Raw genomic sequence first — 11,978 nt, forward strand, 5'->3', positions numbered from 1 at the left:
AAGTAAGTTTTTTCTCGTCTCTGTTTGACACTCGGTAACAGTCTTAGGTCCTCTATCTTATTTATGGTTCCTGTCCGGCTAAAGTCTTCACTTTCTCTGATTTCCCCCCGTGGTTATTGCCACAATGTGTATTTTTCTTGAGGTTTGCTGCCCTTGGGTTAGATTACATTCAGAAGAAAAGGGAAAACTCAAAATTCTATTATTTGGAGACAAGGAAGCCATTGTCTACTTAGGACCAATTTGAAGGACTCTTGAAACTGTAACAATAGCATTGTGCTAATCAATCACTCTGCCCTTTGTAGCAATTGTGCTAACTTATATATTATAATATTATAATGATATTTATAATTAAATATCAATATATTAATTGATATTTAAAAAAAATAGTTTAAAGGGACATTCTGTCCATCACATGCATTTTAATGCATATAATAGTTGAGGGGTCTCTATAAATTATTATGATCCCCTCCCCCGCATGGAATTCTGCATTGTGATGGGTATGGCTGAAAAGATCCACGCATCTAAGATCCATGCTCAGGATGCAAGTGGGTTTAGTTATCTGGATTTAGTGATCACTCTCCCTAATCCTTCCTTTGTTAATGTCTTGTCCATTTACACGTATGTTATCTCCCCACCTACTTTGCCAATATGTTCCCTAGGCATTATTATTAGCAGATGGCGTCCATGACTGTTGTTGTGTTTGGGTTGTCTGGACTGTGAATAAGATTTTTACTCGATCACTTCCATTTTAACAAATCTGCGTTTTCCGTTACCAAGTTTCGTCTGGTTATTGGAAGGGATTCTTTGAATGGAATCTACACCAGCTCCAGGAAGGAAAAGGACCTCTCTAAGCTTCAGCTTTGACCTGGAGTCTCCGGGGGAGTCTCTACTTCTCCAGGAGACAGTTTCTTCTTCCTCCAGGCAGGTATTTTGCCTACTCTCCTCCCACTTTCACCTGCTTCCCGCCCCCAGATGAAGCCACTCCCACAGAGGAGAGCTCCAGGAGGCCTATCATGGGAAGTTCCGAGGTATGCTGAGATCCAATCTGTCTTCGCCAAAAACCATGGGCAGGGTATTTCATGCAAATTTTAGCCACTTCCCAAGATCCCCCACTGATCATTGCATTAAAATCTTACTGCTACTAGAACATTATAAGGCAACAGGAGTGCCTTACCTTCAGTGTTTTATAAGACTGGATCTAGCTTCAGAGACAGCCTACAACCTAGGAGTTCCCCTATAAAACTATAATCTTTCTGTTGAAGAGACCCCTAAGATCCCAAAAGCTGATGTACATACTTGGGAACGCCTCAGGTTTCGCCCAGAGACTCCGGGTGAAGCGCAGCTTCTCTGGGCCTCCGGGTTGGTGGGAAGGGCTCCAGAATGTTCCGTGTTATGCTTATATAACTTACATCATTTTTCAATGCTCACCCAAAAATAGGTATTAACCTCTACTAAAGACTCCATTTTTTATGAGAATACAACTATATCCACTTTCTTATTATATTATTTTTTTTATTATTTTTTTTTTAATGCAGCAAAGACGGTGGAATATTAAAGGTAAAACCCATAGATATTTTTTTTTCTGGACAGTATAAAAAAGTCTGCTTTAAATATTCGCTACATTAAATATTCAATGTGTAATTTTCTCCTAAAGCAAGCTTTAAATGCTGAACTAGTCAAATCTTTTTATTCTATCTGGGCGTCCACGTACTTTATCCACAAAGACCATCTGTTGTTCACCAGAAGGTGGCGCTGTGTCGGTTTTACTACTCGGAGTCGGAGCCATCCTATACACCGGAAATTACTTTGTGGTCCAATATGGCGGCGCCCAGCACAGGCATGGGTTCTGTGTAGGGAAAATCCCGGAGCAGATTATTTAGAGACTGGTATGTGTAGTCGGCTGTTTAAATAGGATAACATGAAACGCAAGGCGCAGGGCCGCCGTGGCCCCGAACAGATGAAAAAGTTAAGGTTATCAGTTCAGGAGTTTGTGGAGAAATCTGGGGGTAACGCTCCGGTTCCAGACCCTGGGAGTGAGGGACCCCCGAGCGGGAGGGTGAAGAGCCGCAAGGGGTTAAGGAAGGAGAAACGGAAGTCCAAGAAGATGAGGAAGAAACAGTATTATGAGCGCAGGCACTTGGGGACCCCTGGGGAGCAGGTGTCAGCTGAAGGGGTTAAGCCTGCGGACCCTAAAAAGGAGCAGCCCAAGGAGGATAAGAAGGTGACCAAAGAGGTGAAAAAGCCACAGCCGGTTCAAAGAGAACCCAAAAAGAAAAAGATTAGCAAGGAAGAGGTGAGGAGGAAAGCTCTGCTGGAGGCCAATGAGAAGGAGGAGAAAGAGATCAAGCGGTTGGAGAAGAGTCTTAGAATGAACAAAAGGAAAAATAAAAGTACATTACCCCAGTCATTCACACAGGATGGGCTGGATTACATTTTGGGGGCTCTGGAGCCCGGGGGCTCCGTGTCTGGTTTATATGAAGAGGAGGACGAAGAGGCCAACACTGCAGACAAAATACACAAACTGTCAGAGAATGCTTATGATGGAGACTCCGCAGAAGAAGAAGATGATGATGATGATGAGATCGTTCAGAGCCTTGACGGGGGAGAGTCTTCTGAGGATGATGGATCCATGGCCATTGAATCAGGAGAAGAAGTAGAAGAAGACATGAACCAGGAGTCAGATGGTGAAGCTGAAGAGGAGGAAAATGAAGGCTCTGATGAGGACCCTGATATTACTCAGGGATCAGACTGTGAGCAAGAGACTCAAAAGGTAATCAGAACGGCTTCCAATCATCATTATGACGTTAAATGGGATAACACACGCATGTTGATACTTAGAAATGGATGTTTTAGGTCACATCGCTAAACTTTAGGTGTTGCCTGGGAACTGTGATCCCCTATAGCTGGGAAGAGAGTAAATTTGTATATCTGATTGCAATCCACCCCCCCCCCCCTTGAATGCTGACATTTGTAATATCACATAACGGTAGCTGGAAGAGAGAGATCTTTTCCAAGCAGTAAGATCTGGATGATTGGATCACTACCTCTGTGTGATTAAAGTAAATGCCCTTCCACCGGGAGAATACCTGCCCCCTAGAGGGAGGTTATGCTACATACACACCGTAGCCCCCTTTTTTTTCTTTCTCTTCTCCTTACCTCCTTTCTGATCCACACATGTACTACTAACTAAGACGGCTTGAGCCGGATACATTGTTGTCTGTATTTTCTTGTTATAGTTTCAGTTTTAACGAAACATTTCTCGCCTGTTTTTAAAAAAAAAAATGTATTTATTTACAATTTATGGAAAGTTACACTTAGCGACGTCAACCCCAATTTCGTTTGTATCTCTCATGTACAACTTAAGTTTCAATACTTTTTTTCTTTTTTTTTTTTTCCAATTTCTGGAGAGTTACATTTTAGTGATGTCAAGCTAAATGCGTAATACAAAATGTTTTCAAAAACAAAGAATAAAAAAAACAAAGAATAAAAAAGTAAATGCACAAGGTATGAGTGGCAGCAAAACTCCACTGCGTAATAATGCACTTAAGGTGATTTAAGTCTTTTTTTGCTGTTACCTTTCTTTTCGCAGCTGGCTCTCCGATGGTTTTCGTTTGATTTTAGGTTTCAAGCAAGTTTCAAGAAGTTTTTCAGGGGTTTTTTTTGTATTTTAGAGCGCAGAAGGTGCTGGCAATAAGTATGTCCCTCCCCACCTGAGACAGTCTTCTGAATCCATGGATGCCAAAAGAAAGGAAGAACTAGAGAGGCTGAAAAAGAGCGTGAAGGGTTTGATGAACAGGTATTGGCTAAATAATAGGTCGCAGTCTGTGCAGATATTTGTCGTTCCCCCAGGGCCGGTCCATGCCTTGGCTACGGTCCTGCTTTATGGCTCATATTTTTAACTAACGTGCTCAAGCCACACGGATATAAATCGCTCAGCTGCTACAGGGCATTTACAGGCTTGTTTTGTTACTGGGTTTGACTGGTCATTCAGTGATCTATTGAGTTTACCCTTTGGAGTACGAGGTTCATATATTTGTCTTTCGACAGCAGCTTGTTCGGGAGGCTTCACACTTATCATGTATATATTTTGTGGATAAGCGTTAATTGGCTGATGATTGATTAGCTCCTTATTCTTCAGGGTTGTCATCAGGGCTGCAGAACTCCACTCAGCTTAAAGATGCCTTATTGGCATTAGTCTAAATGTAAAATAACTCATCAGCTACAGTGTCAATCTTTTCTTTATTTCCAGTGTCGTACATATGATCCAGGTAGCCGTGACTCCTAAACCTTCTTGGTTGTGCTTAACGTTGCACATTTTTTTTTTTTTTTGTCCTTCCATAATTGTAGAACTGACCATTTTGTACCATTAGGTGCAACTAAATCTTGACCGACAACTTTCTGTTCAGTAAGTAAACTCTGTTAACGATGGTAGTGATAAACACACTCAGCACGCGGTGCAAAGCTCGACTGAAATGCATTAAAGGATATTGGCCAAAAAAACCTCAGCACAAAAGAAAAACAGTGATGTAATATTGCTTCAGCCATTGTTTGAAGAAAATCCAGAAATCCAGCGCAGACGGGGTTAATGTTGTAAATCACTATTTTAGCTGGAAATGGCTGTTTTTTAAAGGATTATCTTCATAGGCGTACAGAGGCCCTTTATCACTCCCATCACTCCTGTGTTCCAATGGCCCTTTATCACTCCCATCACTCCTGTGTTCCAATGGCCCTTTATCACTCTCATCACTCCTGTGTTCCAATGGCCCTTTATCACTCCCATCACTCCTGTGTTCCAATGGCCATTTATCACTCCCATCACTCCTGTGTTCCAATGGCCCTTTATCACTCCCATCACTCCCATCACTCCTGTGTTCCAATGGCCCTTTATCACTCCCATCACTCCCATCACTCCTGTGTTCCAATGGCCCTTTATCACTCTCATCACTCCTGTGTTCCAATGGCCCTTTATCACTCCCATCACTCCTGTGTTCCAATGGCCCTTTATCACTCTCATCACTCCTGTGTTCCAATGGCCCTTTATCACTCCCATCACTCCTGTGTTCCAATGGCCATTTATCACTCCCATCACTCCTGTGTTCCAATGGCCCTTTATCACTCCCATCACTCCTGTGTTCCAATGGCCCTTTATCACTCTCATCACTCCTGTGTTCCAATGGCCCTTTATCACTCCCATCACTACTGTGTTCCAATGGCCCTTTATCACTCCCATCACTCCTGTGTTCCAATGGCCCTTTATCACTCTCATCACTCCTGTGTTCCAATGGCCCTTTATCACTCCCATCACTACTGTGTTCCAATGGCCCTTTATCACTCCCATCACTCCTGTGTTTCAATGGCACGTTGTGTTCACTGATCCAAGTTAAAGTTTAAAAGGCTGAATGATGGTTAGGAAACCCTTTTGCAATTATGTTACAGCCAGAAATGTCCTTGTTTCCCATTGAAACAAATGTGACCCCAAACATGGAAATGGTAGTTTATATTAAATGTTACGGTATTTATGTGGTTATAGTAACAATCATCCAAGATTTTAGTAAAAAAGATGTACTAAAAGTCCCAGCGCTGATCTTTCGTGTCTCTGGTCCGTGTGTCCCTTAAGATATTTCTGGCTGATCCAGAGGGTTCTTCTAAATCTATTCATTCTGATAGTTCACAATATTTGGTGTGAAATGGCTATTATGTAGGAAATAAACTTGTACGTCTATAGAGGTACTCGGATGGAAAAAAGTTTTCGAAACAATTATAAATAGCACAGCCGAATGTATCACCTGGTCTGAAGACGAAGTGTCTCCTTTGCTAAGGACACTTTGTGTTGTATTGTTAGGCTTAGTGAACCGAACATGGCGTCTATCTGTGGCCAGATGGAGGAGTTATATATGGCCAACAGTCGAAAGGACATGAATGAAACTCTGACGGATGTCCTTCTGAATGCCTGCATCACCCCGGCCAGAATGCCGGACCGCCTGATGATGGAGCACGTGCTTCTGGTCAGCGTCCTGCATCACACAGTAGGGATTGAGGTAACTCCTGATGTCACACGTACTCCCGGATCAGGAAGGGGATGGAAAGTGTAGTGAAGTATTTAAAACGCCTGATAATGTGCAGTTATCCAGGGTTTGCTGTGCATTTCATTGCTATGGGGTTCCAATGCTCAGTTAATTTTGAATGATCACACTTAATCTTTCTTTAATTCTCATCGGATACACAGTGTCGGTTTAAAAATCCTGTTGCTTCTATGGCATTCCTAGTGTATCCCTTTTTCAGAACTGGGGGAAAAAAAACGGGGAAAAAGGCATTTCCGTTTATCTTTTTTTTTTTTTAAAAGTCACTTGCAAGCTTTGTTCCCCTTTCGAGTAAACAGGGACGCCCTGGTCATTGTATAGTAATCTTCTAACGTTGCTGATTTGTACTCCTTCTCGAATTTGGCCAGGTAGGGGCTCATGTTCTGGAATCTGTCGTTAAACGGTTTGACGAACTCTATCAAGAGAATACAGAAGGGAAAGAATGCGACAACTTGATCTCCTTCGTTGGGCACCTCTACAACTTCCACGTGATCGGGTCCGGCCTCGTGTTTGACTTGCTGAAGAAGTTTGTGGTAGCGTTTACGGAGCGGGATGTAGACTGGGTCCTGCTCTTGCTGAAGAACGTAGGCTTTTCGTTAAGGAAAGACGACGCTTTGGCCTTAAAGGAACTGATAAGCGAGGCTCAGGCTAAGGCCAATGACGCCAGCAAGAAGTTCCAGGATCAGACGCGGGTAAAATTCTTCACTGGGTCCAGTTTAATAACATACCCTGCTATTAATTATTTTTATGTTTTGTCTGAAACAGTAACAAGCTATGGATAACATCATGTAAAAACTGCTTTTTAAATGCCGTTGATGGTGGATTTATTGGGCCGCACAGTGCATTAACCCTTCAAGCTCCCAAAGGACTAATGGAAAGCCTCACAAAATGTTGATTGTGTTACTCTCATGTAATAAAGTTTTGACTTTTTTTTTTAATTTAATGATGTAGAATTACTGATTTTTATGTTTGAATTACTGAAGCTTGATGGTCTTTTTCATTGTAGATTAGTATTGAATTACACCAAAAGCCTTTAGCAGAACCTCTTCATAAAGAAACTGCCTGTTTGTATAGCTATTTTTTTTTTTGCTGTAGCCTAAACTTATTAAGGGTATATTGTAATCTGTCTTATTCTGTGTCCCGTAAAAGGCTCGGTTTTTGCTGGATACGATGCTCGCCCTAAAGAACAACGACATGCGCAAAATCCCTGGCTATGACCCTGAGCCGGTGGAGAAACTGAGGAAACTGATGCGCTCCTTGGTAAGACATTTAATTCCATGGGGGGGGGAGCTTGTTTGAGATAGGGTTTTTTTTGCAAAGGTTTGGGTAATATGAACTTACGTTCTGTCATAATATAAAAATGCATGATGCTTATAAAGAGCTCTTAAATGTTGTTCCTCCAAGGTACACCGCAGCGCATCTGGCAGCGACCCGCGCCTTCGAGTCTCGCTGGATAACATTTTGGATGCAGACAAAGTTGGACGATGGTGGATTGTTGGATCTTCATGGAGTGGGGCGCCAATGATTGGCTCTTCTACAGCTAAGCCTCAGCAACTCCCTATTGGAAAGGTATTCCTCCTGTTGTAATCATTATGTTGTAACGATGGAATGACGAGAATGATCATGAAGCGCTCTCGTCTGTAAATGTATTTCTTGGATCTTGGAGAGTTGGAAGACACGCTGTTCCTTGTAGAAGAAGATGGTTCCTAACACCGTACCATTGGGAAACCGTAGCTTTACACTATGAACGAAAATGAGGATTGTGCGTTTGTTGGACTTCTCACATTTTTTTAAAATTTTCTTTGGGAAATGGCCTCAAAAGCCATTGATCTCATAATCTCCATTTCTGCCGTAATGTTAAGCTACCACATCATCAGCTGACTATAAGAACTTTACCAGTCCTTGCCTTAATATTTGAAATAATAATTTTTTTAGGTAAGCGCAAAAATCATGGAGCTGGCACGGAAGCAGAGGATGAACACGGACATCCGGAGGAATATCTTTTGTGTTCTGATGACTAGTGAAGACTACCTAGATGCCTTTGAGAAATTACTGAAGTGAGTATTATTTTCAGAGAGCAAATGCTGATAAATATATGGGTTATGAATGTGCTATTAGGCCATTATGAATAAGCTATACAAGGCATTTGTTGCCATGGATATCAACAAACCAGTTTTGATGTGATGATTCCAATAAACTGATTGGTGCATCATAAAATGTAGATTTACAAATTTGTGTATATAATATATATATATATATATATATATATATATATATATATATATATATATATAAAAAAATTTTATATATGGGCAGTTGTTAGATTTTGTTTAGATTGATGGGCTTCATGAAACCTTTTATCTTTTTAGACTTGGACTAAAGGACCACCAGGAAAGAGAAATTGTACACGTCCTCATCGACTGCTGCCTACAGGAGAAGGTTTTTAACCCTTTCTACGCCTTTCTGTCTAGCAAGTTCTGCGAATATGACAGGCGTTTTCAGGTAACGTGTCCTGGAGGTTGGATGAATTACTTGTTTTCGGAAGCTTTAGTGTGTTCATTTGTGTCCGCCCTCACTCATATGATAGCTGAGGGTCGCTTCAAAATTTAAATGTTTTGCCCCTTTTGCAAATGCATGGAGGGATTCATCAGAATCCCCCAGCCTTTCCGGCTTCTGGTTTGTTATATGCCCTTAATTTAATTACTGATGACATTAAAAAAGATTTTGTAGGAATGTGATGTTATGTAAACTGTTTATTTTATATGATGCGTCTGTCCGCATTCCCATCACTTTGCCATGTTTAATCATTTGCCCTGTATTATATGTTTAGATGACATTCCAGTTCAGCATGTGGGATAAGTTTAAAGATTTGGGAACCCTCTCCGCCACGACATTTGCGAACTTGGTTAATCTTCTGAGTCACCTCATTAAAAGCAAATCCCTCCCGCTTTCTGTTTTCAAGGTAAGTGTTCGTTAAGGGTCTTCACTAATGAATTCAAATTCTTCCGGGTGGTTTATGGGTAATACTGGACACCATATACTTCTCTAACCCGTTTAGGATATTGGGCACCATTACGGTCCTGTGTAAATCTGACTTAGAAGACAAGACCCAAGGCGATGCTCCCAGGACCAGTGGGCATGGCGCTTTGAAGTAGAAGATTCCCTTCTATTATGGACTTTCTGAAATGTTCCCTGTTTTTCCCTGTTATTTCCTTGTGCAGGTCATAGAGTTCAGCGAGCTGGATAAGATCAGAGTGTCTTTCCTGCGTCTCATTCTGTACAAGCTGTTGATGGAGACAGAAGAAGAAGACTTGGCCCGGATATTTGGAAAGTAAGTTATTGTGTAACTGGATGATGTCCCTGATCTATGAGATGTATAGTTGTAATTATGATATACCTGAGAAGTGCTGGCATAAGGGAATAGTCCAAAAGTACAGTCAGACGCTTCATTGTAGTGTTGCCAAGAGAGTGATATATAGATGGCATGGGCTTCCAGAAGTAGTAAAGGTTAAGACAGTAAGGCAAATGTAAACAGGAATGGGATAGACATAAGGCTATCCTGAATCTAAGACGAAACCGCAGAACTAGTAAGGTTTGAGATATTAGAGCAGGTAAAAAAATTGGCCAACTGGTCTTAGTCTTCTTTCCTTGTCCCTTATATTATAAGCAGTTTCTCACCCTTACTATCAGGCATTTTCTGTCTTCCTGTTGTTGCTTTATGGGTCATGGGACTGTCCCTTTAAGGATCCAGTAAACACCAGAGTCCATGCAGGGCATGTGCAGCACGGCTGGGCTTTGTTTCAGGGTCTCCTGCCAGACTAGTCTAGGATACTTTTGTTGGGTTTAATGAGTGAGCCTCATTTTAGCAGCTGTCACCCTTTGGTTCTCGACCTACAAAAGTTTGTAAATCTGTATAGTTTTTTAAAACTGTAGAAGCAAATGCTGCGGTGCATTTATTTTGTATGTTTAATTTAACCCCGTGTTTTTCCTGTTCATCCTTAGGGCGTCTGAGAATACCAAGCTCGGAATGCTGCGTGAGGGGTTAAAACTTTTCATTACCCACTTCTTGCTGAAGAATATTCGGGCTCAGAAAAGCAAAGAAGAAGCCGATTTGCTCAGTCAGAGGGCAGACTTGGCCGTGAAGGCTTTACAGGCCAAAGAGAACAAGTTGCAACTATAAAGCAATCACTCTTACAAAATGTTGCCCATTATGAAAATGAGTTGCACTTTCTTGTAGTAATTTGCATATGGTGCCACAGGGTGTTCTGCGTAAAGCTGCCAATTTGTACTTTCCCGGTTACACAGTAAGCACTGTTTAGGCGACAATACCCTTCACGCAAACTCTAAATATATTACTCTGTATTGCCCTTGCAAAGGTTGACATCCCTTCTTGTTTAGGACAGGTGTACACATTTTTTAATTCCCTTAATAAGGGAACTTTATACTTCCCACCACTCTGTTTTTTTTCTCTGTCCTAACTCAGGATTAGCAGAAGCATCTTTTGCCTGGAGTATTTTGATATTTAGGTGTATATATATATATATATATATATATATGTGTGTATATATATATATATATATATATATATATATATATATATATATAAACACACATATGTATATTTATTACATAATTTAACTGGGAAAACTATTTCAGACCCATATTAATAAAATAAATAATGCAGCAATTGGTCCTATTTCATGTTGCAATCATCTTTTTGGGGCATATTGAATATAACGTAAACGGCAGCCGAGCAACAAAAAGGATCATTTAATACCTTTTTTTTTTGTTTGAATTTTTATCTTATTTTAGAACAGGACTTTGTTTAACAAGGAGATGTTTAAATTAAACATTGAAATTTAGTAAATTCTCATTATCTTCCGTGTTTGTACTGGGAGTGTATACAACCCAATCGATGGTCAAACGGAAAAAAATTATCTGATTTTTTTTTTTCAACTTTTTGACATGCAGAGCACAAACAGGTCGGATATTTTTATATTACTGTACGTGTGATTACAACAGTATAACTACTGCTCTGATGAAGGTACTCAAATCCCTCCATATCTCAACACATCTGTACATATGCCTGTTTTATAGACATCCATGTGTGGGGTTTTTTTTTTTTAGTTTTTTTTTTATTTTTATTAACCATGCCGTGATGTTTTTTATCTTTCATTTGATAGGAAATGTTAGTTTTTATATTGCCATGAAATGGTAAACACTTGTAATTATTCTGCTGGCCACTAGATGGTGTCATGTCAATAAACAACCAAATAAAATCGTTTTAATGTTTCATTTTCATTTGTATTTAATTAAGTTATAACCTGAAGGAATACTGATGCACGGCTAAGTGAAGGATACATATTATTTATTGTTTTATATAGCGCCATTAGATTTCGCAGCGCTGGTGGAAGAAGTGGTTTGAAGTGACGTATATCTTTTTTTATGGGTGACTGTGTGTTAGGAGGAGCTGCTTTCATGGCAATTTTTTAATATCACATTTATTTGATTTCAAGTTAAAGCTGTGGCTGTGATAGTCCTCTGATTAACAGTAATGGGAGTTGTCCTCCCAAGACTTTGTTAGGCTGCAGCTTCAATGTCCTTGCTTTTAACACGGTACAGCTAAAATACTCAACTCATCCTTTTTATTTTATTAACCCTTTGGCCCCTAAAAAAGTCTTTAAAAGCCATAGAAGGGATTGTGGTTTAGAAGTGCTGTTTGGCGTACAATTTTGGGCTTTTGTAACTAAATACAGCATTAGAAACCTCATTCCTATTAATGTTGGATGTCCAAACTTTTCCTAGAAATAATACTTAATTAAAGTAATAGTCTACCTCATTCATAATTGTTCAGGGAATGCTTGTCATGTGACAAAAAAAAATCTTCTTAAATGCTTG

The 11,978-nt window shown here is 40.3% G+C and overlaps 1 protein-coding gene across 1 annotated transcript; it reads left to right on the top strand.

Annotated features, from left to right (window-relative positions):
- Nucleotides 1-1,918: 1,918 nt before the first annotated feature.
- Nucleotides 1,919-10,260, top strand: LOC149276496 (nucleolar MIF4G domain-containing protein 1-like). The gene is made up of 11 exons (XM_089503562.1): nucleotides 1,919-2,770; nucleotides 3,672-3,796; nucleotides 5,843-6,038; nucleotides 6,449-6,772; nucleotides 7,230-7,340; nucleotides 7,485-7,649; nucleotides 8,016-8,137; nucleotides 8,450-8,582; nucleotides 8,911-9,042; nucleotides 9,302-9,411; nucleotides 10,083-10,260. The coding sequence occupies exons 1-11, from the start codon at nucleotides 1,919-1,921 to the stop codon at nucleotides 10,258-10,260; spliced, it is 2,448 nt and encodes an 815-aa protein (XP_089359688.1).
- The last annotated feature ends 1,718 nt before the right edge of the window (nucleotides 10,261-11,978 follow it).

This window comes from Sceloporus occidentalis, unplaced genomic scaffold (genome assembly GCF_023333645.1).
Source record: "Sceloporus occidentalis isolate IW3139 unplaced genomic scaffold, rSceOcc1.0.p SCAF_236, whole genome shotgun sequence".
Lineage (NCBI taxonomy): Eukaryota > Metazoa > Chordata > Lepidosauria > Squamata > Phrynosomatidae > Sceloporus > Sceloporus occidentalis.